Genomic DNA, 27,338 nt, shown 5'->3' on the forward strand with positions numbered 1-27,338 from the left:
AAGACTTTAGCAGTAAAAAGGATAACAGATCATTTGCAGGAGCTTGATGGGAGGTATATGCATGTTTCAGAATGATGACACATGTTTTAATGCTGCCAGGAAGGGAGAGATGGAAGCACAAGAAAGCAGTTTCTTGGGGGTATGCAAAGGAAGCAGGGGATCCTCACTTCAGAGACCCTCATCCAGCCAAGAAGTGACTTCTTTTGTTTGTTTATTTTTGGTGGGGTTTTTTGTGTTTTTTTGTTTTTGTTTTTGTACTGGGGATTGAACTTGGGACCTTGTGCTTGCGAGGCAGATGGCGACAACACTGAGCTAATTCCCCTGCCCTCTTTCATTGTTTTTGAGACAGGATCTCACTATGTAGTTTGGGGTGGACTTGAGCTCACTATGTAGCCCCAGCTGGCCTCATATTTTTGGTGATCCTACTGCTTCAGCCTCCCAAGTGCTGAGATTACAGGTGTACACCACCACACCCAGTTTCCAACAAGTGAATTCTGAGTCAAGGCCTGTGATGGGAGGGAGCCATAGCTCAGAATTTCCCCAAGGGTACAGATCCACACACAGCTCCCTGACTAGCTCCTAGGACCCCTAGCTCTTCTCTGTCAAAACAGCCATCACTATCAGTGTGCTCCCCTTCCCTGTCCCCATCTCACCCTGAGATGAGCAAAAGCTCTAGGTCTCATCCTGGACACCCCCTCATCCCATAGGCCATCCACTCTGCCTCCTGAATCTGCCTTCAGCCTCTGCCCTCCATCCAGAGCCACTTCAGAGCCACTTCTTGGGCTACTGGTGTCCAGTCTCATTCCCCCCATTCTGATCCCATCCCTAACCTGGCCCACACCTGCTCTAATTGTCTATGGCTCCCCCCATCAACCCCCCAGAGATGGAGCTCCTCTGCCTGGCTTCTGCCCACAGCCACCTCCTCATCGTCTTTTAGCCTTAGTTTCCCTGCTGGCAAAGTGGATTGACTGGCCTTCTGCTTGGGCACCTGCACACAGAATACTCCTGCATGCCTCCCTGGCCTTTGCTCACATTAAAATACCCTCCCCACACCTTCCTCTCCACCTTTGCCTGGCACCTCATCCTCCTCCAAGATCCAGCTCCAACGGTCCCTCCTCTGGAAATCCTTTCCTGACCACGCCAAATCAAAAAAGACACTCCTGCTGGGGATTTAGCTCAGTGGTTCCGCCGCTTGCCTTGCAAGTGCAAGGACCCGAGTTCAATCCCCAGTACCAAAAAAAAAAAAAAAAAAAAAAAAGACACTCCTGTGTTCCCCGGCCCCTTCACACCCATGCCCATCAGTCATCAGTCTCTGCCTTCCTGCCAGGCTGGGGCTCCTGGAGGGCAGGGCCCAGGTCTGACTCATCTTGATCAGCACCCCAGCACCAGGCCTCATACACCAGAAGCCTCCCTCAGGAAATGCTTGCTTAAGTAATAGGTGGTGAGTGGATGAGTGAGTGGCTATAAAGGGGAATCAGTGAGTGAGGGCATTAATGAGAGGAGCAAGGGCTGAACGGATGGATAAGCGGGGCATGCAGAGGCAGACGAGAATCAGATTTAGGGCGGGAGAAGGGATGGATGGATGTCTCAGATCCTGCATCGCTGGTCTGTTTCTCCAGTAAAGCAAATTGGGTTCGCTCTGGCTGAGCTGCCCCCTCTGCTTCCCGTCTGAGCTATGTCCTGAATCTCAATACTGGTCATTCTGGAAAGAGCTTATCCGGCATGACCCGGAGAACCCGTTTCCTCGAGAGCCCGCTCAAGCCTCTTCCTAGTCAACCTGAACGCCAACCCGGCAGGTTCCCCATCTATAGGCAAACTGTCAGGGACTGTCGTCTCTAGGAACCAATCGCTGTCAGCCTTGGGCTGCGGGCCCCGCCCAGTCCGGAAAGCTCCCGGAATGGCCTGGAGAAGCGGGTGTCTATTGGCTGGATGACAATGACTGACGTGTTCAGTAGCTTATCGCAGCTGGACTCGGGAAAAGTACCTCGCCTGTCAGCGTCGCCTCTAAAGACGCTGAGGGGCTGGTGGCTGAGGTCAAGCGCAGAGTGGCAAGGGATTTCTGGTGGCAAATACCTAAACTGTTTGCTGGCCTTACCCTTGGGTCCTGAGGGAGGATGAGACTGGAGAGCCCAGATTCCTCGATCCTGAAGAGGCAGGGTTCTTAGGAAACAAGGTGGGGAGGGATGAGGGGAGAGGTCCCGACTTGTGGGCCTGGGAGAGGAGGGACTGGGAACCTGAAATATTGATGTCTTGGGACCGGAACGCCTGGATCCCGACAGTCATTGGCCTGCCCTCGGACGACAGGATTTTACGAGGCTATTTATGGGATTGGAGCCAAGCCTTGCCCCCAGGCAAGTGTTCTGAGTCCCGAGGTGAGGCGTGCAATAGCAGTGGAGAGGACAGAGAAGCTATGGCCTGTTCCGCATCCCTACCTGGGAGAACGGAGGCAGGGCGCTGTCTGCAAAAGGAAGCCAGAAGGGGAGGAGACTTGAGACTCACGTAGAGACTGAAGAAAACACAGATACCAATGGAGAGATAAAAATAATAAAACAACAATAATAATAGAGCTCCCCTGTACTGAATTTACTGTGGCCTGGGTTCTGTGCTAAGCATTTTACATAATTATTTCACGTCTTCCTCATCACAGTTCTAAGAGAACAGATTATTATTATTACCTTCCCTTTACAACTGAGAAAATTGAGGTCCAGTGCGAGAGAATAAGATATAGAGTTTTATTTTTTTAAGCCAGGCACAGTGGTACACACCTGTAATCCCAGCACTCTGGAGGCTGAGGCAGGAGAATCACAAATTCGAGCCTGGGCAACTTAGCAAGACCCCATCTCAAGATATTTTTTTAAAAGGCTGAAAATGTAGCTTGATGCATAGGCTCTGAATTCAATCCCCAGCACTGCCCAAGGATGGACACCAAACATAAAATAATAGAAATGACAACGAGATAAAGAGAGGTGCAGAGAGAAGACATGGCAGACCATGAATAAAAGGAAAGGGTCTGAAAAAAAAAAAAAAAGGAGAGGGTCTGAAAGCTGAGACTCCTGGGGAAGGGGGCACTGGGGACTCCTGGGTCCTGGGAAAAGGAAGGACCAAGGACAGAAGACTCCAAGTATTTTCTTTCCCTAAATCCATGATACCAGGCTTGTCCACCCTTTCTTGCTGTGGGTGTTAAGCCTAGTCGGGATCAAAAATAGTGATTAGGAAGAGGCAGGCGTGTCACTATCCCATTAGGAGATGATAAGAAAATGAATCATGGGGGTGCCCCCAGCCTGGGAGGTCCTTTCCCTCATGGTCTCTGTTCTTTATCTGGAAAGGTCAGGCCTCAGGAGGACTGGGGGGTGAGTGGGGCCCTCCCTCTTCTTCCCCATCTCTGCATCTACTCAGAACTGTCCTGGGCAACAACAACTTCCTGGTAGGTCTTCCAGGACTCTCTGGATCTTTCTTCTTTACACTAGACCTTGAACTGATGCCCCCTAGAGGTCCTGACCCCTTGCAGAGGCTCTGCAAATGCTTATGGAATGAAGCAGCGTCCACATCCTCATCTCTCTGGGCAGCTCTTCCTCTGTCCCTACCCCACCCCATCCCTCTGTGTCACAATCACACTTGTCAGCCTCTCCCGGGCCTCAGTCTCTTTCCACCTTCCCTTTTACCCTTGTGCTTCTCCTGAAACCACTGGGGCCACCAGCCCCAAAAGGCAGAAACTGAAGCTTGTTTTGGAAGGCATCAGCCTTCCAGGGTCACCCGTGGGGACAAGTAAGGGAGTGGCTAGAGGAGAGTTTCACAAGACTCCAAATATAGCCACACTCCCAGCATCTCAAAGTCAGAAATGCAATATTAGACTAAACGTGTTCTCAGAATACATGTTAGGTGTGATATTACATTTGCACCCACATAATCAGATATACACTGAGAACACATATAATCACCTATGAGCACAAACAGAAACATAGGCACTGAATTACCTGCACTGACAGAAATACCCTATTCCACACTGTGTGACTCTATTCTCAGCCACCAACAGACCACTGGCCAGTCCCTGCCAGAAGAACTGTAAACAAAGACTTGATTTTGTTCATTTGTATCTTCAGCAACTAACAGAACGTAATCAGCACCATCATCATCACAGACACAGAATGTTTCTTATATGCCAGGCACAATTAATTCTTTGTTTTTGTTTTTTTTGGTACCAGGGATCGAACTCGGGTCCTCGAGCTTGCGAAGCAGGCAGAGAAACCACTGAGCTAAATCCCCGGCCCAAGGCACAATTAATTCTAAGCCCTTCACACGAATTAACTCATTTAATCCTCTCGACAACTTTATTTGCAAAAAGCCCATTTTTCAGATGGGAAAACTGAGATGTAGAGAAGTTTGGTGAACTGTCTGAGGTCTCACAGCCAGTGAGAGGCAGTTGAAGCTGGGCATGACGACACATGTCTGTGATCTCAACACTTGGAAGGCTGAGGCAGAAGGATCATGAGTTCATGGGCTACATAGTAAGACTGTCTCAAAAAACATGCAGTTGGGATTTCAACCCAGGTTTTCTGGCTCTAGAGTCCATCACATAAGACTACTTCTCAATAAAATAATTGTTCCCTTAGCTGAGAATGGTGCCTATAATCTTAGCACTCTGGGAAGCTGAGGCAGGAGGATCAGCAAGTTTGAGCTCAGCCCAGACAATTTAGGAACTTGGTGAGAATCTGTTTCAAAATAAAAATTTTAAAAGGCTGGGAATATGGCTCAGTCCAAAGGACTTAGATTCAATCTCCAGTACCCCCCCAAAAAAACCCCACAAACAAACAATAAAAAAACACTGCCTTAATTCAGTCAGAATTACAGAGCCACAATAAATGAGAACATTCCCAAATACAGGAGCACAGTGTGTACAACCACAGACTTGTAATGTGACACAAAGACAGAAGACGCCCATCACATGTCACACCGCCAACCACAGAAGCTATGCAAAGAAGTACTGTTGTGGGAATAGTGGCACTGCAATCCCAGCACTCTGAGACAAAAAGATTGCAAGTTCAAGCCCAGCCTGGGCAATTTAGTGATTTAGCAAGACTGTCTCAAAAATAAAGAGGGGTAGTGGGCCGGGGATTTAGCTCAGTGGTTCCGCCGCCTGCCGCACAAGCACAAGGTCCCGAGTTTGATTCCCAGTACCACGCACACACAAAAAACAGGGGTAGAGGAATGAGGGGGGATGCCGGCCAGTGTGAAGGACCTGAGTTCAATCCCCAGTACTGGGGGGGGGGGGGAGGAAAGAAAAGAGTGATGTATTATGACAATCCTCACAGTCACACAACCAACACGGAGACACAGCACACCCAAACCAGACAGTGCCACACCCAAGAGCTTGAGTCCCTCCTGCTCCCTGGGCTGGCCTGCAAGGAAACAGCAGGTTTAGGATGGGAAGGGGGCCCCCTACTTGTCAGCTCAGCCAGACCGGTTCCACCAGGGCCACGGATGGCACAACCTGCTTCGTGAAACCCACATTGGGCAACTGGGTTCACCCTTGGACTCCCGGATTCTGGGACTCTGAGGCTGGCAGCCTGGACTCCTGTGAGCTGAGGGAACAGGGGGTTGGGTGCCCCACTCATTCTCAGGGAGATGCAGAAGAGGACCTAGGCCTGGACTCTCCAGTCCGGAGAATGAGGGACTAGGGCCCTGGACTAGTCAGGATTCCAGGCTTGGCAAAGAAAAGTAAAAGTCCAGCTGGGTGCAGTGGTGCAACCCGGTAATCCTAGCTACTCTGGAGGCTGAGGCAGGAGGATTGCAAGTTTAGAGACCAGTCTAGGCAACTTAGCAAGACCCTGTTTAAAAAAAAAAAATTTATTTTTAAAGCTGGGGATGTAGCTCAGTGATAGAGCACTTACCTAGCATGTGCAAGGCCCAGCACCTAAAAGTCAAAAAAACAAGAACAAGTCCAGTTCAATTTGAATTTCAGATAAGCAAATAATTTTTAGTATAAGTATAGCATAGAGAACATACTAACACTAAAAAAAAGTTCATTGTGGGGACTGGGGATTTAGCTCAGTGGCACCCCTCCTGCCTCACAAGCACAAGGTCCTGAGTTCAATCCCCGGTACAATAAAAAAGTTCATTGTATATCTGAAATTCCTATTGACCTAGGCATCCTGTATTTATTGTTGTTTTGGGGGGCTTTTTTTGGTACTGGGGATCGAACTCGGGACCTTGCGCCTTTGAGGTAGGTGGCAGACCTACTGAACTAAATCCCCAGCCCCATCCTGTATTTATTGAATAACCCCATATGAAGAGGACACAGGCTAGTTGTCTATTGGCTGAGCCACAGGCAAACCTCCACCTCCTAGGCTTTACCTCTTCCTGCTCCGGGCTCCCCTCTTGCCCCACCAGGCCACCTCACAGCTTCCCCAGTTCCGGATTTCCTCATCTACATGAGTTGTTATGTCTAATTGGGCCCGCCAGGCTGCATCAGAAGAGGAAACTTGAGGACAACTCAGATTGTCATCTTGGAAATCTCGGGTCCCCAGAAATGACTGACATTGAGTCACCTGCAGCCCATAGTCCAAGCAGCTGGAGGAAAGGGGCTTGGTGGCTGCCTCCATGGGACAGGCCTGGAGAAAGGGAGAGAGGAGGAGAGATCCTGGGACAGCAGACAGAGAGCCCAGGATAAGAGCATGGAGAATACAGACCAATATTTGGAAGCAGATTTGCAGAGATGAGGAGAGAAAGAGATTCAGTTAGAGAGATGAAGATGCTGAGGTGGGAAAACAGACACAAGGACGAATTGAAGAGCTGCCCTCTAGACATGCAGCCTCCCAGACCAAGTGACAGACTTGCACAGCCAAGACCGTGAGCTCTGTCACTGGTCTGGGGACAAAGAGAGCCAGCCATCCGGGTGGAGCCTAGAGACAAAGCCTTGGGTCCTGTGTGTTGGGTGTGGGGGGAAAGTCGTGATCCCAGGCCAGCAGGTGATCCACCTGCCATCACCCCATATCCATACATTGTGGAGTGATGACAGCACCTTCTCTACAGGTGACACCCTAACTTTCTGGTGCCTCCTACATTTTTGAGGTAACACCTGTACTGGCAACCTCACCCAGCTCTAACAACGCTTCCCTCACTGAGTCACCTCCAACCCTGTCAAGCTTGCTGAGGGGAGACTTCAGCGACTCAGGACTCCAGCCTTCACCTCTGGTGCCCAGAGACCTGAACCTACCCAGGAAACATGCAGGACAGTGTAAGGAGATGAGACCCATGGGTCCAGGCCCAATGTCCTCCTCCTTCAAACTAAAGGGTGCAGACTCCAGTCCCTTCTTCCCTCAGGGCCCTCCTCCTCCCTCAGCTGCCCCCACCAGACCCGGGAGTCGAGGCCCCAGCCACACTTCCCTTACACTCAGGGGTCCAAGCCTCAATACCCTAAACCCCAGAATTCCAGGTCCCTCAGACCCCAGGGTCTAGGTTCCAGGCTCCTCCTCCTTGGAACGAGGGTTCCAGGGCACCCAGCCCCACTTTTCTGCACTATTAGGACTTAGGGTGTGACTCGGGCCGCATCCATGTACTTCACTTCTCTTTCAGTCCGCACCCTCCTCACCTTCCAATTTGGAGTTGAGGTGAGGTGTGAGTATTGACTGTGGTCCCGCCAAGAATCACTCCCTCAAACACCATGTCTTACTTCATCGCTTGGCCCTGAAAGGGAGGACAATCCTCCTCTTCTGGGGAAGTGACAGTTCACTAAGCCCTCTTCTCCCCAGGAAGTGGTGAAGTCACTAAGCGTGAAGACAGGGAGCCTTTCAGGGGAGCCCCCTCTGCACTCTGCGAACTGCCTGGCCTTCTTCTTTCTACCAACCCCTGCCTCTGCCCTCCCTTGCCCTCTACTCTGCTGCCCTCCACCTGGCCATCTCTGTGCCTCTCTTCTCTGAACCCTAATTTTCCTTTTTGCTATTAGTCCCAATCATCCCTCTCTGCCTCAGAACCTTTCCACAACTTTCCGTTTTCCTGTTTCTCTCCAGCTCTCTGAGTCTCTTTTCTTGCTCCCTCCTATCCCGCTTCCTGGTTGTCTCTCCATCCCCCATGCCGTCTCCATCTCTGTCTCAGTCTCTTTGGGTCTGTGCAGGTGACCCAACTGCCTCCCCTTCCTTCCCCCACACACTCACACTATTTCCTCGGTCCTAGGAGGTGAGGCATCAGGGGAAGTGATGGGGGTGGGGAATGGAGAGGCAGGGCTGGAAATCCCAGTGCGGGGAAGAGGGTCAACCAGACCGGCTTGGCTCCCCGAGCACCTCCGTCAGAGCCCCACCCAGGGCTGTCTGGCACTACCCATATAAGAAGCTCCTGGCCTGGGACGGAGAACTCAGTGCCTGTGTCACCTACATCTCTGTCTCCATCACTGCATCTTCAGCCTGAAGGTAGGAGTGGCCCTTTCTTCCCTCTGCTCTCTGAGGCTGGGCACCTCTCCTCTGCTTTGCCACCATCCCACTCTGCTCGCATCTCCTTTCGAGTATCCCTGCAATGTCCTCTCTCTGGATATCTGTCTTTCTCAATCCCCCTTGAGTCTACTTTTTCAACCTGAGTGGCACTAGGTTGAGTCTGGACTCTGGGGCTCAGCATCTCCTCTTCCACCCACCTTGGTCTGGGCCATCAGAGTTGGGCTTCTCTCTTTGCCTCATGGAGCCTCAGGTTCCCTCTGTGAAAGGGACTCACAGAGGACTCAAGGGGACAGGAACATGTGGGCATCACTGGCAGCCTCTCTATGGGCACCTGGCTCAGAGCTCTTGCCCCTTGTCCCTGCCTCTGCCTTTGGTCTCTCAGTCTCTGTGCATCTCTGTCTCTGGTATGAGGCGGGTCCTCTGGGGTCTGTCGGGCAGCTGTAAAGAGATGGGCGAGTTTCTCGCCCCCACTTACCCATCCCTGATTCCATGTCTCTCCTAGCCAGCAGGCTGACTTGGCCTCCTTCTCCCCAGCTCCCTCCCCCTGAGAGCCCACCCCCCAGTGCCCCAGTCCCTTGCCCTCGCCTCCCCAGTATCCAGTATCCCTTGGACAGACCTCAGCACCGTTGCTCCAGCCACCTCTGCATCTACACCACCGCCTCCTTAAGGCCAGCAAAATGCAGTTTGAGATGCACGACAACGTGAAAGGCAAAGGTGGGATTGCTGGATGGACCTGCAACCCTCGTAGTACTTGGAACCTGGCTGCCTCCCTCCCCTGGGCATCCTGGCTTTGAAGACAAATGGCAGCTGCTTCCACCCCAGAGGTCCCCTGAGATGCTGGAACCCAGACTCAGATATGGTGGAGGAGGTGGCATATCCAGGCCCTGCCTGGAGGCGGTGCCCACCCTTCCTCAGACCTGCAGGAGCCCCCACCCCACCCCACTCCACCCCAGGCCATCTCAACCAAATGTGCAGGAGGCAGCAGGCAAAAGGGACAGACCGGGGCGTCCATGCTCACATGTGGCAGAAGGGACAGGGAGGCGCAGTGGTGTCCCCTCCATGGGCGGCCTGGTGGCCCCGCCTAGACTGCCCGGCAGAGGGAAGGGTGGCAGGGGCATGGGGCCCTGGAGGTCCAGCCAGGCTGTCTGCTGACCCCTCTCCCCGCTCCGCAGCCATGTCCTACCCAGTGACCACTCAGCCCCAGTGCACCAGCACCTGCTACCAGTCTCAGCTCAGTGACTGGCACACGGGTCTCACTGACTGCTGCAACGACATGCCCGTCTGTGAGTGTGCCGGGGAGGCGGAAGGCGAGGGGAGGGAGGCTCACCCCAGCTCCCGCCGCCCTCCCAGTTCCAGTTCCTCTCTGGGGACTCTGCATTCCCTCCTCCACCTTGCCAGGATCCCCACACTCCTAGGGCCCCGACTTCAGCTTCCAACTCTCGACTTCCCCTCTCACCCTCAACTGTCCTGGTGACACCAGCTTCCTCTTCAAACGCTAAACCACCCCTCCTCGGACCCCAGCCCCCTCTGGGACTTCTCCTTTGTGTCCTACACTCAACTCCCTCTGGGATCCTCGCCGCCCCCGCCCCAGGCTGAGCCGCGCCCGCCAGCCTCGCCTCTGATCTGTGTCCTCGACCCGCCCAGGTCTGTGCGGCACTTTCGCTCCCCTGTGCCTCGCCTGCCGCATCTCCGACGACTTCGGCGAGTGCTGCTGCACGCCCTACCTGCCCGGAGGCCTGCACTCCCTGCGCACCGGCATGCGCGAGCGCTACCACATCCAGGTGCGCGCCGGCCGGGCCCGTGGGAGCGGGGCGCGGGGGACCCGCCTCCGGGGGCGCCAGCAGCGCTCCTGACCTCTCTCTCCCACCCTCCAGGGCTCCGTCGGGCACGACTGGGCGGCCCTCACCTTTTGTCTGCCCTGCGCCCTCTGTCAGATGGCGCGGGAGCTGAAGATCCGAGGGTAAAGATGTTCCCCGCCCCGCCTTCCGCCTCCTTTGCCACTGTCTGGCCTGGCCTCCTCCGGCCCCTTCCGGGAGAGTCTAACCCGCCGCCCCCGGTCCCACTGCCAAAAATACACCTACAATAAAAACTTGAAAACCAAGCCTGCCTACATCTTTTTTGTCCCAGGAATCTGGGTGGAGAGGGAGGTTTGGTGATGGAGGTGACACAGGAGAAATGCCCAGATGTGGATGGAAGAGTCGGGCATTGGAGACCGGCTGTGTGAGGACTTTGGCTTTGGCACGTCGTCCCTCTCTAAGCCCAGGTGTCCTCACCTGGCCAATAAGACTACTGTGCTTAGCTGCAGATCCCCAGTCTGAAATTCTGCACACGTCCTGAAGATAAGCGAAACCAGAAAGGGAGTCTTGGTGTTACAGACAGGCCAGTTAGGCAGAAGGTAGCAGGCAACTAGAGAGGCACTGGGTCCAAGATAGAGTCTGGACCACCAGGCCTTGGACAGACAAGCAGGAGCCAGAAGTCAAGAGCTGACATTGGGCCAGGGATTTAGCTCAGTAGTTCTGATGCCTACCTTGCATGCACAAGGTCCTGGTACGAAAAAAAAAAAAAAAAAACCTAACAAGAACCAGTGGACAGTTAAGTCCAGGGATGTAAAAAGCAAGGTATCAAGCAGGGTGATGGATGCCCACTGTGACAATTTCTGCTCCTACCTATCTGGAACATGTTTTCTCTTTCCCACTTTGTTTTTTGTTTCTGTTTTGTTGTTGTTGTTTTGAGACAGGGTCTCGCTATGTAGCCCAGGCTGGCCCCGAATTCACAGCAATCCTCCGGTCTCAGCCTCCCATGTGCTGGACTTCACTTTGTTCTTTTAATGAACCACTTGGGTAGGATAGAGGCCAAGAGGTAACTGCAGACTTATGCTTGCTAAGTGCCTCAGATCCTTATAGGCCCCATTTCTAGTTTAAGTAAGCTTGTTTTAGTCTTACAGGTTGACCTTAGTTTGACTCAGAGTTGTCTGAGGCCTTGTCATATTTTTATATTAAAACTCCTAGACAAACAGTCACTGGGGGAATCCACAACTATTGGGAACTATTCCTCTCTTCTTAATAAACCTTCCTTCTTTTTACCTCCTTTGTCCTATACTCTATTCTTTGACCTTGTGAGACATGGACCCAGGTTACACCATTACATTAGCAGAGTCTAGGCACTAAAGTTCAAAGAAAAAATTTAGGAATGCTCTCCCCTACTCATTCAGCATCTGTGGACTTTTGGCTTTCACACACCTCTCACAGGCTTGAGTCTCCAAAGGAAAGAACTGTCAAGCTTAAGGCTCTCTGGAACTAAAATGAATTCTGAAGGGTTATCCAGTTCATTCAACTCTTTTTATGACACTGAGCTTTAAGAATAGACATCACAGGGCCGGGATTTAGCTCAGTGGTTCCACCGCCTGCCTCACAAGTGAAAGGATCCAAGTTTGATCTCTGGTACCAAAAAAAACCCAAACCAAAACAAAACAAAGAATAGACATCACAGTCTCTGATGTGCAAAACTCAAAGTATAAATAAGGATCAAAATGTATAATAGATAATGTGAAATAGAAACAAAAGTTCCAAAGGGGAAGGGGGAGGGGAAAGGAAAGAAGGGAAAGGAATAAATACAAGAAAAGAAAAAAAATGGAAACAAAGTCTTTGTAAATAGGAGGGGTGGAGGGGATGAAGGGTGGCAGGGGAATGGGGAAAAAATAAGAACCAAGGTATATCATGTAAAGGTGCAGATTCCCAATGACAATTATTATCATAGTTTATACCTAAAATGTACCAATAAAAGTAATGAAAAAAAAAGAATAGACATCAGCAATATAGCCTACTGATAAAGTGCTTGCCTAGCATGCACAAGGTCCTGGGTTCAAACCTCAAGACTGCAAAAAAAAAAAAAAAAGAAAAGAAAAAGAAAAATCAGATGTGTATCATGTGGCCACAAACCTCCACCTGTGAGAAGCCAATCACCCATCTCCTATATAAATCACTCCTGCATCAGCTTCCTGGCAAGATGGTCCTTTAAGATGCTGACCCTCTGGGTCTACTATCTAATCCTCTAGCTCACTGTAATAAAGTTTTATTTGTACCACCAACTTGCCTCTTTTGGGGATGTAGGGAGGGTACTGGGGATTGAATCCAGGATCTTCATACTGAGCTATATCCCCAACCCTTTGTTTATTTTTTAGAGGGAGGGTCTCGATAAGTCACTAAGTTGCTAAGTTCCCCAGACTTGGCTTGAATTTTTGATCCTCCTACTTCAGCCTTCCAGAGTGCTCTGGTTACAGGCATGCAACTCCATATCTGTCTCTTCCTTGCCTTTTGACAAGCTGGCTTCCCTTGTGCTGTGCGGACCAAGGTTTTGCATGGTAACATTTCTCAAAAGCAACTGGCAGATTACAGAGTATTCAAGACTTGGGATCCATTCTGAAAATTTTGCCACTTACTGTGATATCTTTGTCAGCTTATAACCCTTTCTGAACCTGTTTTTTCTTCTGAGGGTAAGAATCCGTAATATATCAAAAGGCTATTATGAGAACAGGCGGTGGGACAGATGAAAGCTTGAGCTAAAAAAATTTTCATTGTTAATATTACTATTAGATTATTTATAATAGAATTACCCTAATAGTAATATATCGTATTACTTGCTTTATCCTCCCGCTGCCTCCTGCCACTGAATGACAACTTCACTTAGAGTACTTAAGAACTTCCTCAAAAGTAACAGGTTCCAAACCCTGCTTCTGATCCTCCAGCCCTCTTCCTCCACATTCTTCCCATCTCAGGAACCTGCAAGCTCCCTCCTTCCCCTTGCTAAATCACTACCTCTCTCACCCAGCACCCAGTCTGTTGGCTCTACTTTCAGGATATATCCAGAATCTAACGACTGCTACCCACCTTGCTGCCCTCTTTCCTCTTCAACCTGAAGGAGCACAGTGGCTCCCTTGCTGGGCTTCTGCACAGAAGACTCCTCTGAAGTCCTCAGTCAGATCACATGCCTTTTGCGCTCAGAATCCTCCCATGGCTCCATCCCCTGAGAGTAGAGTTCTCACTGTGGCCCAAGGACTTGCAGGATCTGGCTCTTACTCCCTCTGTGACCCTGTGTGATTCCTGCCTTCCCTTGCCTCCCTCTGCTCCAACCACATGAATCTGTCTTCTCTAAAATGCTAGGCACACTTCTACCTCAGGGCCTTTGCCCTGGCTGTTCCCTCAGCTTTGAATGCTCTTCCCTCAGATGTTGTGTGAATCCCTCCCTCTCTCACATCCTGAAAGAGGCCTTCTCTTCCTGCCTTACATTAAATAGTAAGTGCCATCTGCCCTTTCTGGTCACTTTCTAATATACTGCATCATTTACTTATTACCAGGCACCCCACTGGTTTACTAGCTCCATGAGGGCAGGGACCTTGTCCACTGCTATGTCCTCAGAACATTGCTATGCCCTGGAACATTGTGGGGCCCGCTGTAGCTGATCCCAACCGGATGGCATTGCCTTAGAAAAGTGACTTTGGAGATGATGTTGGGGCAACAGAGGTTCAGGCTTGTCAAAATCTGGTCTGCTCCTAATTAGCCCTGAGTTCATAGGCAAGAGATTTAGCTTTCATATCCTAAAAATGGGCGAACAAATCTCCCAGGGATGATTCTGGCAAGATTAAGTGCCTGGAGGGCTACAGACCTAGGTAAAACGCCCCCTTGCCTGAAACCTCCAGGGCATTGGCAGATATACACACACAGTTAAAAGCCAGGCCTCTGGCACCCTGTGCCAGGCTTTCTTTCACCCACCATGAGCCTCTTGCATACCAGTGCATCTAGGGAGAATCGAGAACTGAGAAGCTGACGTAGAGGAAGTGTGGACAGAGGCCACGTGGCATTGGTGTAGCAGCATGCACGGATCAGGAACAGGAGTAAAAGGTAGAGTGGCTTTGTGTTCCACAGAAAAGGCCCAGTCATGGCACAAATGCTCTGAGGAAAGCCAAGTCACAGGGAGACTGCTGAACCTTATCTAAAGAGCTGAAGCATAACACACTCCTTTTTGGGTGGTGGTGGTGGTACTGGGGATAGCACTCAAAGCCTTTGCACTGAGCTACATCCCAAGCCCTTTTTTTTGGAGACAGGTTTTCACTGAGTTGCCTAAGCAAGATTTGAATTTGCAATCCTGCTGCCTCAGCCTCCCTCAGTGCTGGGATTATAGACATGTGCCACTGTGCCCACCTGGGAAATCTTTTTGGGTCAGGGCAAGTCCCCTTTGGCTTGGGACTCCCTGACTTTGGGCAGCATGACCTGCTGCTCTCCGGTCTCAGTTGGTCAATTCCACCTTACTTCCACAAAAAATCAATCAGAAGACCCTAGGGCCCACTGTCTGCTGGGATAGGTCTCAGCTATGTCGACCTAAGCCAAGTTGGGCACACATTCCACACAGGCACAACAGAGATGTGTGTTTCAGTCCGGCAGCTGGGGTTTAAGAGGCAGCTGACACCTGACAACTAAATTTTGTCTCTCCTCGGCAAAATGGAGATTACGTAGTTCCTACCTACTACCATTGTTGGAAAGATCAAATAAAATTAAACAACTTAGCCCATGGTATTCAGTAAGTGTCACATTCATAGTCGAATCTTGGACAGTAGGTGCTATTGTCCATTCCTAATAGCAAAACTCCTATGTCAAAGTAATCTCTGAAAATTCCCTAAATCGTCCACAAAGTCTGAAAATACTGTTATTCACAGTCCACACTGGAGACTCACACAACCCCTACCAGTGTCGTGCCCTTGACTAATCCACCTGAAGCAAACAGCTTGTGTTTAGGGGCTGGATTGTACAGAACAGGTACCCCGTTGAGCACTCCCAGGAAGATGCTCAGGTGAGTCAAGGCTGAAAGATAGAGGTCCCTGGCTCCCGCCTGCCCTCATTATATGGGCTTGTGCTTGCCCAGAAGACGAGGAGATAGAATGGTTCTCATATTAGCGTCTGGGTTTGACCTTGAGCGTGTACTTGAACCAAACAAACCTCATCATGGTAGGGCCTTGTCTCAGATTCCATGCTATCTGGTTTGAACTCTTCAGTCTTATATCAGGGCCCAGAATAAAACCTGTGCTCAGAACCAGGGGAGTCTGCCTTCCCTCCTGAGCCAAACTGGGGTGTCCCTGTGGCAGGGACTTATGGAAAGTCAAAGGCATCTCTACCCACAGCCCCCCACCACCCTATTTCTCCTAAGTACAGGGCATTCATACTAAGATACACCCCCAGCCCTCTGAGACAGGGTCTCATTAAGTTGCCGAGATTGAGTTCAAACTTTTGATCCTCCTGCCTCAGCTTCCCAGAGTACTGGGATTACAGGTGTACACCACTATACCGTTCCATTCAGCCCTTTGGAGGACCAAGAGCTCCTGTCAGGCCCACCCCTCACCACCCAGGAGCCAGGCCCAGGTCACTGAGCTTACCGGTGGCACCAGGATGTGGGCATTCATCCCAGTTAACAGCTCAGGTGCTAGTTCAGAGAGCCAACGCCCATTCACTCCTCTCCAGCATGCAGATCACAATCAGACCCTTGGGTCTTCCCCACACTTTATTTGTTCAGTCGCTCCCCTCCTCTTCAAACACAGCCCCAGCTGCCTCCAACATGCACATATTGGGGGGCCCTCTCAGACAAGGGCCCCCAGTGAGGGGAAGATGCAGGGCCCAGCCCCTCCAAGGACCAAAAGCTAGGGGCTGTAGTGTTGGGAGAGTCCCAAATTCAGGAAGACAGCTAGGATTGGAGGAAGGGGTCCTCAAGTGGGAGGAGCTCAGAGGTTCTAGGAGGTGGCTTGGGTGGGGTGGCCCCTAAAGTCATCAAGACATCACTACCTGGAAGACAGCAGTGGGTAATGACCCCACCATGTCCCTCTTCAACTCCAACTCCAGCACCTCCACCCCCACTGAAGCCCCACGCCTGCCTGGAGGGCATCTCAGGCAGAAGTTTTGCCTCTTCTGAGACTTCCTGGTTGCTCCTGCTTCACTGGGTAACCCTGACTCTAGGGCCAGGTAGTGCCATTACTGAGCTTTGTCCCTTAAGCTCAGGGGTGGCAGCAGCCGAAGCTTCTCGCTCTTGTTCACTGCTAGTCACACTGTCCCTCCTCAGCTGCCACCTTCACCAACACTACCAATTTCCTGCACTGGACCAGCTGGACTTGACTGAAATGTTCAAAAGGTTTCTCACATCAAACCTAGATGCTCATCGTCCCAAGCCCACCTGCCCTTTTTAATAAACGATCCCATCAGTCGAAGTCATAACATTAGGGTCACTCTGGATGTCTCATTTCTCACCCTGGGATCCATACCCTCACTGGGTCTTCCACACTCATCCTGCATCAGTGCCATTACCCTGATCCAGCCCACTGTCATCCCTTGTCCTCCTGCTGCCTCTCCTGCCCCCTCTGACCTGCTCCCCACACCATAGCTAAATAGGCATGGACTTTGACACTCTGCCCCACAAAACCATCCAACAGCTTCTCATTCCCCTTGAGAGAAAACCAAAAACTGCCCAGGGCTCAGAAGGTCCTGAATGTCCCCAATCTCGTGTTTTCATGTCCTCATATTTGATCTGGTTCAATCACATTTTCTGGTCCTTCCAATAAAACAAGCTGGTTCTCATCTCCAGACTTTGCCCTGCAGATCCATTTTCTTGGAATTCATTTCCCAATGCTCTTCCCATAGCCAGTTCCTTTCTTCCTCAATACAGCTTCTCGGAATGCACAATCCACTTTACCTCACAATCCTTCACCACCATATCCCGCTGAGGTCTCATAACACTTGTCCTTCTCTGAAACTACCCTGCTTTTTATATCTGTCCAGATTGTCTCCTTTCACTAGAACCTAAGTCCCAAGAGATCAGAGAATCTTCTCTCACTTCCTGCTTTGCTCTGTGCCCACAACAGTGCCTGGCACAAAGTAGGATTCAATAAATAGTTGCTGAATGCAGAACAAAAGGGACCCCTGGGGGAAGGAAGCCAGTGGTCTCTGAGAAGCCAGTGTCCAGGGGCCCCCAGTCCAGAGTGGCCCCATCAGGTGACTTGACTGCTGTGGCTGAGGACACTCTGGAGGTCAAAGGGACATGCTGGTGAGGTTGTCCTGGCTCAAGAGTCCCTTCCGGCCTGCACCAGCCCCGTGTCCACTCCCACCTGCACCCCCACCACCCCCACAGTACTCATGAAGCCTGTGTCGCAGTGTGACAAGGGCTGACCCCAGGCAGGCTCCATTGGGTGCATGGGGCCCACCAGGCAGTTGGAGAAGCAGCGTGGCCACACCGGCCATGCCATCTTCTGTGGGCTCAAGGGTGATGGGCCCAGCTCGAAGGCCTGCAGTGGTGGCAGGGATGGCCGGTGGGCAGCAGCCCCCTCCCATGGGTCCCCAGGGTCCACCAGCCCCTGTCAGCAGCAGGGGTGCCAAGAAGGGCTCAGATCGCCGGAAGGCAGGTGGTGGGAGCCCTGCTGGCTTCCAGGCAGGGGCTGGGGCAGTGTGGTCTGGTGGGAAGCAGACGGTGACCTTGGCAAAGGGCCGGCTGGCCATCTTGGTCATCTCCTGCAGGTGCCGGCGCTGCTCCTGCCGCTGGTCCAGGGCCTGCTTGGCCTTCCAGAGGAGCACACAGAGAGAGAGGAAGAGGAAGAAGCAGGAGAAGAACACAGAGAAGAAGACAAACAGGTCGATGTGGGCCTGGTCCTGCCGGAAGAACAGCAAGCCCTGCGAGTCGGCTGAGCCATTGGCACTGGGCCCACTTGGGTCCCCCACGCCCAGCAGCAGCAGGTAGAAGCGGCTGGACTTGAGGGCATGGTGCTCATGTGGGTAGGTGATGACCAGCCTGTCCCGCACTCCTCGGACCACAAGTACCGCTGATGGCTCTGTCACTGTCACGTAGGTAATCAGGCCCCGGGGCCACACCTCCCGTACCCGTGGCTCTGGGGATGTGCCTGGCCCACTTCCAGCTCCTGGTCCTCCTGGATCCCCAGCCACCCGGGGCCCATCTGCAGGAGGTGGGGGCGGGGGCGGGGGCGGCTGGATGTGCACAGTGTGGACGCCAGTGTCAGGTGCCACGCGGACCACGAAGGTGTCATAGGAGGTGGAGACATAGAGGTCTACAGCACCGAAGGTCACGTCCAGTGTCAAGCGTATGTCCACGTTGGTGAATTTGGGCTGCACGCCGAAGAGAACGGTGCGGCCAGGGCCCAGGGCCCGGCGCTTGGGCTCATGGAAGCAGTTGGTCTGGGAAGTGGGGTCCAGGCAGCACTCCTGCTCCACCGAGATGAGGCGGTAGCACTGCTGGCCGCCCAGCGGGCTCCCGTGGAATGACTCCCGGCACTTGGCACACTGTGGGCAGGGCAGGGGTGAAGGAAGCATCAGGGCTGAGCTCAGGCAGGGAAAACTGAGCTAATACCTGCACCTGATGGTAAGTCACTGCCCTAAACCTTCACCAGTGGCCAGGCCAGTCCCCCAGGATGTCCCTGCCGCAGTGTGGACACCACTGGAACCTGACATTCCAGCACTGTTGTCCCTGGTGTCACCCCCAGTGACTTTGGCACTCTGAGGTCCACCTGGATGCAGTCATTCTGGAGGACAGACCTCAGACCTCTGTTTTGAGAACCAATACTTTGTCTTTTTGTCTTAAGTTACCATGACATGGGTTTTCCAGCACTGACAACCTTCAAGTTGGTGACTATCTGTAATGGAGACTTTCTACATCAGTCTGAGAGCGCCCCATCCTGGGTCTTTGACTTCAATACTCAGGGCTGGAAACTGACTGAGATTCAGTAACAGTCTAATAGGTTGACCTTAACTCAAGATCACAGATTCAGAAGTGGACACCTTGGCCCAGAGCTCCCTTCCCCCGCCATACCTGATACTTGTAGCAGTCTCGGCGGTCATTGGGGGAGCTTCCCTGGCATGTGCCTGTCTCTGTGTTGTTCTGACATGGACAGCCCGTCCCGTCCTGCTCATTACAGGTGTCTGCGTGACCATTACACTGGCATCTGAGGGTGGGGAAGAAGACTGTGTTATGGAGCTCTTGTGATGAGAGGGTTGGGCTTAATTGTCAACTTAACTGGCCTGAGAGCCAGCTGTGGGATTGGTGGGGCACACTTCTAGGTGTGTCTGGATGGGTCATGGAGATGTGACCTGGGATACTATATCTGGTCCCCAGCCTTCACTCTCTGGCTGTCCCTCTGCTCTGCTTCCTGGTCTCCATGAACTGAGTGTCTTTACCCTGCCATGACTTCCACCAGGTTTCTGCCTTGGAGCTAGTTGACCATGGACTAAATCCTCTGAAACTGTGAACTAAATTCAACTGCTCTTCCATTACGTTGTAGATGTCAGACACTGTGTAAAGCTAACTAATACACATAACCTCTGAGGCTCACAGAGGTCAAACCAATTGCCCAAGGCCACAAAGCCATTAAGTGGCAGTCAGGACTGGAACCCCAGCTGAACTGACCTGAGCCACTCAAACACTCAGAAGGAAGGGCATGGAGCTGGGGGTTTCAAGTCCTCCTTCCTCAGAAGCCCTCTCTTCTTGCCAGCCTGTCTCCACCAGGTTGCTCTGCAGCCTGCACCTCAGTGAGGGCCTCTGAGGGGGTATCTCTCATCTGAGCCCAACTCACTCCCTCACCTCTGCCTGGCCTGAGGTCCCTGGACACTTCACTCTCTTCTGACAGAAGACGGGGGCAGAGTTTGGCCCAAGAACTATTTCCAGTGAGAGGGTTCGGGCCCCAGCCCTTGCTCTCACTTGGTGCACTTCCCGTCCAGGAGGAAGTAGCCATGGAGGCAGCTCTCACATTTGTCTCCATAGCTGTTATTCTGGCAGTTCACACACAAAGCTTCATCTTCACTAGGACCCTCGGTCACCCAGTTTTCAATCTGGCCAAGGGAGGACAAGTGTTCACAAAAAGGCATGGACCATCCCCTCCTCCCTCAGACCCGGGGGTCCAGGCCCAGCCTCCTCCCTCAGACCCGGGGGTCCAGGCCCCAGCCTCTTTCACCTCCTCTGGATCCAGTGAGTACTTTTCAGGCTCCCTCCTGGCCATTTCAAGCTCCTTCCTGGAGACGCAGACGTGGCTATTGCCACGACAGAAAGCGTGGCAGGGGCGGCAGGTCCCGCCCCCCACAGCTGAACCCACAAACAGTGGGAGGCACTGCTCACAGTGGCTGCCCTGGGAACCCAGGTCAGAGTGGTCAGAAGAGTTGGAGAATCACAGGGCAGGGGGACATGAGGGACTGGCACTTGGTATGGACCATCCCTGCCTATCTGTGCTCAGCCCCACATTCTCTTGCTTACTTTTAGCCCTAAATCTTGAGCTCAAAAACCCCTTCACAATCAGGTGTGATGGAGCATATTTGTAATCCCAGCTGTTTCGGGAAGCTGAGGCAGGAAGATCGCAAATTCAAGCCCAACCTGCCTGGGCAACTTAGCAAGACTCTGTCTCAAAATAAAAAATAAAGAAAGGTCCTCACAAGCACAAGGTCTCAAGTTTGATCCCCTGTACCAAAATAAATAAATAAAAAATAAGAAAGGTTGGGAATGTAGCTGCCACACCTGCCTTCCTGCCCAAGCCCATAATCTGTCCACTACTGCAGTCCCCCCAAGAGGCTTCTCACACCTTTCTAGGCCAGACTGCTACTGCTTCCCTGTCCCCGACTTATGAGGACTCTGAATGAGAAGGGCTGAAGACGTAGCTCAGTGGTAGAGCATTGCCTACCATATGGGAGGCCCTGGGTTTGAACCCCAGCACCACAGAAAACTAAAGAAAACCATGCCAGATCACAGGCTGAAGACAAGCAAAGGCCTGGGTCCCAACATCAGGGGTCTGAGGCCCAGGGCGGCCCACCTTGGTGTGGTTGCGGCACAGCAGGCAGTGGTCTCGGGCTCCCACGCCAGCGCACTCACTATGACGATTGCAGCGACATTCTGTGGAACAGTTGCGGCCCACAAAGCCGAAGTGGCAGCGGCAGTGGTCAGGCTCCACACAGGAACCATTCACACAGCCCTGGGCGCACACAGGGCGGCACAGGCCCGTCACACTGTGGGGCAGAGGGGGGTCAGGGACCACGGCTAGAGCAGGTGCTCACCTTCCCCTTCCGGTTCAATGCCATCACCTTCACGCCTCTGCCTGCTTTGCTCATGCTTACCCCTCGATGCTCCCCAAGGGCTCCCCTAGGCCTGTGTGGTCCCTGCTGCCCACCCACAGCCCAGCCACAGCCTCACTTGTCCATGGTGTAGCCCGTCTTGCAGCTGCACTCGTAGCCATGGAGCTGGTCGTGGCAGTTCTGGGTCTCATTGCAGTCATGGTGCCCATTTGCACACTCGTCCTCAGGGGGGCAGGACAGGAAGGCCCAGGACGCCCCAGGACGCCCACATGTTAGCCCTGGTCCCAGAGATTCAGGGCTTCAACTGGGTGCTTCTGCACCATCTGCCCCCACCCACCCAGATCCCCCTGCTTGTGAGCTATACATCTGAGACTCAACCAACAGTACCCTCTGTATTCTGTGCACCACACCCCAGCCTGGCCCCTTGCCATTCCAAATCCTTCTCACCATCACGCGGGCCGCTGAGTCCACCTTCCATGCAGTGGCCACCTCCATCCTGGCCCCCCCAGGCACACCAGCCACAGTGGGGGCGCCGCAGGCACAGGGCACACTGGGTTGCCTGAGCACAGCCCAGGGAGCAGCTCTCAGGTCCCCGGAGCAGCCGCCCACAGCCTCCAGCCATACATCGAAGGGGCAGGTAGGAGGGGCTCAGACACTGTGGGAGGGGAAGTGGGTCGGGGAGAGAGAGGCAGGGAAAGGGAGGGGTCAAACACAACCTTGTGGAGCTCTCCGAAGGCTGCACTCTCCTGGAAGCCCTGCCCTCCCTGACCACAGCCAGCCCAGGGCACCAGCTGGGCCACCCTGGCCTCCCTCCCAAGCCTTTGTAACTAGACATCAGGACTGGAAGTTGGGCCAGGGAGATCCTGGAGAGGGAAGTTCACACAGACTTGGGTTGGAGGGATGTTTGGATGAACAAGTGACATGGAAATGAAGAGGACATGGAAGGACAGGAAAAGAGCAGGTATGCAAAGGGGTAGAGATGAGACCTAAACTAAAGGCAGAAGTGAGGCAGAGGGAGAGGTAGCTGTTGGGCCGCCATCTCCAGCCTCCGTGAGACCCAGTTGTACCATCTTTATTGGTGCTGGGGTTGGAACTTGCCCTTGAGGATGCTAGGTGAGTGCTTTCCCAGTGAGCTACACTCAGCCTCTGACTGGCTATATTTTCTCTCCAGCTCAGGCCACCACTCCTGTTTCCCACCACTAAAGGCAGGCAACTTCCTAGACACACACACAGAGTTTCAACAGTGGAGTTGCAAGCCACAATTGCTTAGACAAACATGGACTCGGCTGCTGGGCAAAAGACCTCTCCCACCCCAGGCTGGGAAGCTGAGGAGTTCTGGGTGAGGGGCCAGGCAGCAACACAAAAGCCACCATTTCTGTATTTGGACCCAGACCATATGCACAATGAAGTCCCAGACCCTTGGGACCTTACCTCAGTGTGTAAGAGCATTTTATTTACTGCTTTGGCCTTAAATGAAGTAAAAGAAGGAAGAGATTAATCTGGGTCAGTTGCTCAAAAGCACTTAAGAAAAAGCAAAGCAACCATGCAGTCCTGAAATAGAAAACCCTGATTGCTGTGGCTGGAGGTCTGAGTCCACTGAGGGTTGGGCTGGCCATGACCTGAGCCTTGCTGAACTGCCAGAGGCAGAATCGCTGCCAAGGAGTCTAATATTCCCATGCCTTAGACTTGTAATAAATTGTGTTATTTTTCCTGTTTTATTTTTATGCAGTGCTGGGGATCGAACCCAAGGCCTTTTGGATGCTAGGCTAGTGCTCTACCACTGAGCTACATTTCTAGCCCCTTTCCTGTTTAAAAAAAAAAATTCTTTCTCTCCCAGGCTGGGCTTCCAGATCTAAAGTCAGTGCACCCCTGGCAGATGGTGGGGTAATGTGTATGAGAAGGGGCAGAGTGCCCGAGTCCTCAGTGTCACACAGCACCTTCTGCTGTGACCTGTCTACTAGTAAATGCAATGATGCCCAACACTATAAACCACTCCCTGTGTTCTGGGAAAAGACACATGAACCTAAGTTCCAAGAGCAGGATCCCAGCTCATCCGCTTACACACCCCACAGCTTAGCAAAGCACCCAAAGAAGGTGTTCAAATGAATTTGTTCGTGGGAGGGAAGCAGAGGAGGAAAGAAGGCAGGCCAGAGAGGACAGCACTGGGTCGCTTGTCCCCAGGTTCTAAGGTCAAAGGCATCACAAAGAACAATGCCAGATGGTTCAAATCTGGAACCTTAGAGCCAAATCATAGCAGGTCTGACCTGCACATCTTTTACATTTGGTATGTGTGGTGATATTTATAAAACTTTCAAGCCAGCTGTGTAATCCTGTAATCCCAGCACTGGGGAGGCTGAAGCAAGAGGAATGCAAGTTCAAGGCCAGCCTGGATTATAGAACAAGACCCTGTCTTAAAAAAAAAAAAACAAAAACCCAAGCGTGGTGGCACAGGCTTGCAATCCCAGCACTTGGGAGGCTGAGGCAAGGAGGATCACCTCGAATTTGAGGCCAGCTTGGGCCACATAGTGAGTTCAAGGACAGCCTGAACTACATAGTGAGATCCTGTCTCAAAAAAAAAAAAAATCCAACCCAATACTTTGAATCTACAAGATTTCATGAAAGTCAAATGATCTGGCAAAAGTCCCCTCCAATTTCATATGCACCATCAACTTTGTGCTGTGTGGTTCCTGTGGGCAGGCTGTGCCCCCACCACACCCTCCTGACTCCATCCTGGCCAGTAACTCATCTTGTGAGCTGCCCATGCCCTTCAGGCACCTGATCCTGGAGGCACAGAGGTGCTGGAAGAGTTGCACATGCCAACTGGTGCTCTCATGTCGCTTTCTGGTCCCAGGAGTCCCCGAAAAGATAAACCATGGAAATCTTGAGACTATTTAGGGAGAATATTTACACTGCCAGAAAGACCCTAGGTTTGGAGATGAGAGACCTCTGCTTTTGCAGATCAATACCATGGGGACCTCTGCCCTTCTGCTACACTTTGAACCCCTGGAGAACCCTTACAGGGATCCCCTGGGAGTGTCTCACATAGTGGGGACTGGGAATCCTCCCAGCAGGTGCAACTGGGGATGGCCAGATCGGCCCTCCCAGCACCACTCCTTACAAGAGCAGCAGCACTGGCTCAGCAGCCATGCCTGTAGTACCAGAACTTGAAAGGCTGAGGCAGGAAGACTGTAAGTTCGAATCCTGCCTGGGCAACTTAGCAAGAACCTGTCTCAAAATAAAAAAAGAAAAAGGCTTAGGACAAGGGAAATGACTCACCTAAGGTCAAATAGCTAGGAAGTAGTGTAGCTAGATTCACACCTGGATCCAGCTGAGCTGGGAGCCTGAGCTTTTGATCATAAGGGAAATGAGCCACCATGCGGCTGCCAGGTGGGGCTTCCGCTCTATGTGCTTATGCTCCTCTGTGCCCTGCCCTCCTGGGCTGGAACATGCGGGAAGTACTGTCGGTTTCTTTGTACAGTTACTCTCGACACAGAAGCTCTAATGGCAAGTGTCCTGTTTTCTCCACACCGCTGTGCCCTGCGTGAGTGGGCCATGGTATGGTGAGCAGGCATGCCTCCACTGGGACTCGCACAGTCAAGGTATGAGAGGAGTACACAGTACTGGGACTGAGACCCACTTTCTGCCAAACGAGACAGAGGAATGTGAATGAAATGCCTTCGTCTGCAACAGGGATAGCTGAATCACGCTACATAAATGTATCTTTGGAGCAGATATTCTGGAAATGGAGAGGATGTGCTATGCATTCATGGGGCAGACTGTCCCGGACACATGGTGCACCTCCAACAATGCTCTCCAGCCACAGACACAGACAAGGTCCTGCCCTGCCCTGCCCTGTTTGAACCACGCACTCCTAAGCTTCCCTAGCATGTCTCACTAGACCAAGGCCGGACACCTGACTCACAAACTGGGTCAGAGCCTCTTCTTGAGAATGTGAGCTGATGAGAGAAGACTGTGAAATTAGAAAGGTAAATGAATGAGGGTCAATGAGGCCATGCATGCTGATGATAAAGCCAAGGAAGACCAAAGGATCCAGCTGTGTGGAGAATCACTGAAATTACAGGCTACAGGGCCAAGAGCAACAAAGTAGCAGCATTTCCTATTCTCAGATTTCATCAAATACCCTAAATTCTTTTTTTGGGGGGGGGTACCAGGGATTGAACTTGGGACCATGCGCTTGTGAAGCAGGCGTCAGAACCACTGAGCTAAATCCCTGGCCCTATTATTTTAATAAAAGGTGCTTCAGAGTTGTCTGCTTTTACACCAAGAGTTACCAGTGCAGGGAGAGAGAGATGAAGAAGGAAACAGAAAAAGGAGATTAAGGAGATATGACATTGAGAGTCATGGAAAGAACCAGGCATGGTGGCACACGCTTGTAATCCCAACACTCACAGATCACGAGTTCAAGCCTAGCCTGGGGAATTTAGTGACTCATTAAGACCCTGTTTCAAAATAAAAATAGGGGGGCTAGGGGTGTGGGTTAGTGCAATGGCCTTAGGTTCAATTCCTAGTGCTACTGGGAGAAAGAGAGAAAGAGACAGAGACAGAGAGAGAGAGAGAGAGACAGAGACAGACAGACAGAGGATAGAGCGGGAATGCATGAGAGCTGGAGACCGAGAGGGCTGCAGACGGAGTTCAGGAGGTAGGCACAGTAGCATGGCCAGGAAAACAGCAGGGGATTTACAAGATGAACGAAGGAAATGATAGTGGGAGGAGGGAGAACAAGATGGTGGGGTTGGAGTTATGACGGGGATGGAGGAAGGAGCAGGACAGAGGAAACACAAAGGCCAGCCCCAGCCAAAGAGGCCAGAGCAGTACCTGTTGGAGGCTGCTGCTCCAGACACAGTGTTGCCAGCCCCCATCCGCACCCTTGGAGTCCAGGCAGGAAGTGCAGTTGGGTAGGAGGTGACAGGGGGTGGGGCAGGGCAGTGGGGGTGATGACTCAACTGGCATCGGGGACACATTCAGCAGAGAGTGGCTGAAGCATGTCCAGTCATAGGTGGGCTGCACTGAGAGGATGCGGCGGGTCTCCCCTGCAGTTGGAGACACAGGGAAGAGTTGGGGTCCAGCCCTTCTCCCTCAAACACAGGGGCCCAAGCCCAGCCTCCTCCCTCAGACCTGGGGGTCCAGGCCCAGCCTCCTCCCTCTGACCCAGGAGTCCAGGCCCAGCCTCCTCCCTCTGACCCAGGAGTCTAGGCCTAGCCTCCTCCTTCAGACCTAGGATCCAGGGTTCCAAACCCTCTCAGGGAGGGAGCACTTCAGCTCACCAGTCCTCTTGAACTGCCGCGTCCACATGCACTTGCCCTCCCGTGTGCACTGTTCACAGTCAGCAGCCCCACATGCAGCCTCTGAGCAATTCCCTGCCCAGAAGACCTCTCGCTGGTTGATGCGACAGTCATTCTCCGAGGTGCAGGAGCCATTGCGCCCAATGCAGGCACCCTCGGGGCAGTTGGTACACCACTTACAGCGGGGCGCAGAGGCCTAGCAGGAGAAGACAGGCTTGGTGGGGTCTGCAGGGACCCCAGCACCTCTCCTGACCCAGCTCTTCCTGACCAACCACAGCTGACGGGCTTAGTGGTTCCTGAGACCCCAGTGTGGGCAGGAGAGCTGACCAGAGTGGGGGCCAGGACCTGCTTCTCCTGCCCAGGCCATTTACCTCTCCATCTCCAGGCTGCAGGGTCCGGGGATGGCGGGCCAGGCACTCACTACAGGTCCGGAGACGTCGGCATTCCTCCGGGGAGCGAGGCATTGGAGAGCAGGGAGAGCCCCCACAGCCTAGCCTGGGAGGCAAGAGGCCTGGCTCACT

The 27,338-nt window shown here is 52.5% G+C and overlaps 2 protein-coding genes across 8 annotated transcripts in view; one reads left to right on the top strand and one right to left on the bottom strand.

Moving 5' to 3' along the window:
- Positions 1-8,268: 8,268 nt before the first annotated feature.
- Positions 8,269-10,543, top strand: Cnfn (cornifelin). Of its 5 annotated transcripts, none has more exons than XM_087200769.1 (5): positions 8,294-8,402; positions 8,958-9,137; positions 9,596-9,706; positions 10,068-10,204; positions 10,298-10,543. In XM_087200769.1, the coding sequence occupies exons 2-5, from the start codon at positions 9,101-9,103 to the stop codon at positions 10,385-10,387; spliced, it is 375 nt and encodes a 124-aa protein (XP_087056895.1). In that variant the 5' UTR covers positions 8,294-8,402; positions 8,958-9,100; the 3' UTR covers positions 10,388-10,543. The 5 variants fall into 5 exon arrangements, with proteins under 5 accessions (XP_021106612.1, XP_087056895.1, XP_004873068.1 ...); XM_004873011.3 differs by having other exon boundaries at positions 8,323-8,402; positions 9,017-9,137; XM_021250951.2 differs by having other exon boundaries at positions 8,340-8,402; positions 8,926-9,137.
- Positions 10,544-15,953: 5,410 nt separating this feature from the next.
- Megf8 (multiple EGF like domains 8) overlaps positions 15,954-27,338 on the bottom strand; it is a 41,086-nt gene continuing 29,701 nt past the window's right edge. For 2 of the 3 annotated variants that reach the window (XM_004873013.4, XM_004873012.4), the window contains 10 exons: positions 27,189-27,312; positions 26,800-27,013; positions 26,351-26,565; positions 21,962-22,169; positions 21,633-21,792; positions 21,256-21,448; positions 20,410-20,580; positions 20,157-20,287; positions 19,272-19,404; positions 15,954-18,745 (listed from right to left, as the gene is read on the bottom strand). In XM_004873013.4, coding sequence (XP_004873070.2) covers positions 17,486-18,745; positions 19,272-19,404; positions 20,157-20,287; positions 20,410-20,580; positions 21,256-21,448; positions 21,633-21,792; positions 21,962-22,169; positions 26,351-26,565; positions 26,800-27,013; positions 27,189-27,312 — 2,809 coding nt within the window. In that variant the 3' untranslated portion in view covers positions 15,954-17,485. The remainder of the gene's footprint in view (positions 18,746-19,271; positions 19,405-20,156; positions 20,288-20,409; positions 20,581-21,255; positions 21,449-21,632; positions 21,793-21,961; positions 22,170-26,350; positions 26,566-26,799; positions 27,014-27,188; positions 27,313-27,338) is intronic. The other variant, XM_004873014.4, reaches the window with a different exon arrangement.

Source organism: Heterocephalus glaber, unplaced genomic scaffold (genome assembly GCF_053883595.1).
Source record: "Heterocephalus glaber isolate CG9 unplaced genomic scaffold, H.glaber_assembly_v1.0 deba00001744, whole genome shotgun sequence".
Taxonomy (NCBI): domain Eukaryota; kingdom Metazoa; phylum Chordata; class Mammalia; order Rodentia; family Bathyergidae; genus Heterocephalus; species Heterocephalus glaber.

Coding starts and splice junctions, on each gene's coding strand:
- Cnfn (XM_087200769.1), top strand. CDS start 9,101: ATGCAGTTTGAGATGCACGACAACGTGAAAGGCAAAG. Junction 9,138..9,595: donor CGACAACGTGAAAGGCAAAG/GTGGGATTGCTG, acceptor CCCGCTCCGCAG/CCATGTCCTACCCAGTGACC. Junction 9,707..10,067: donor CTGCAACGACATGCCCGTCT/GTGAGTGTGCCG, acceptor CGACCCGCCCAG/GTCTGTGCGGCACTTTCGCT.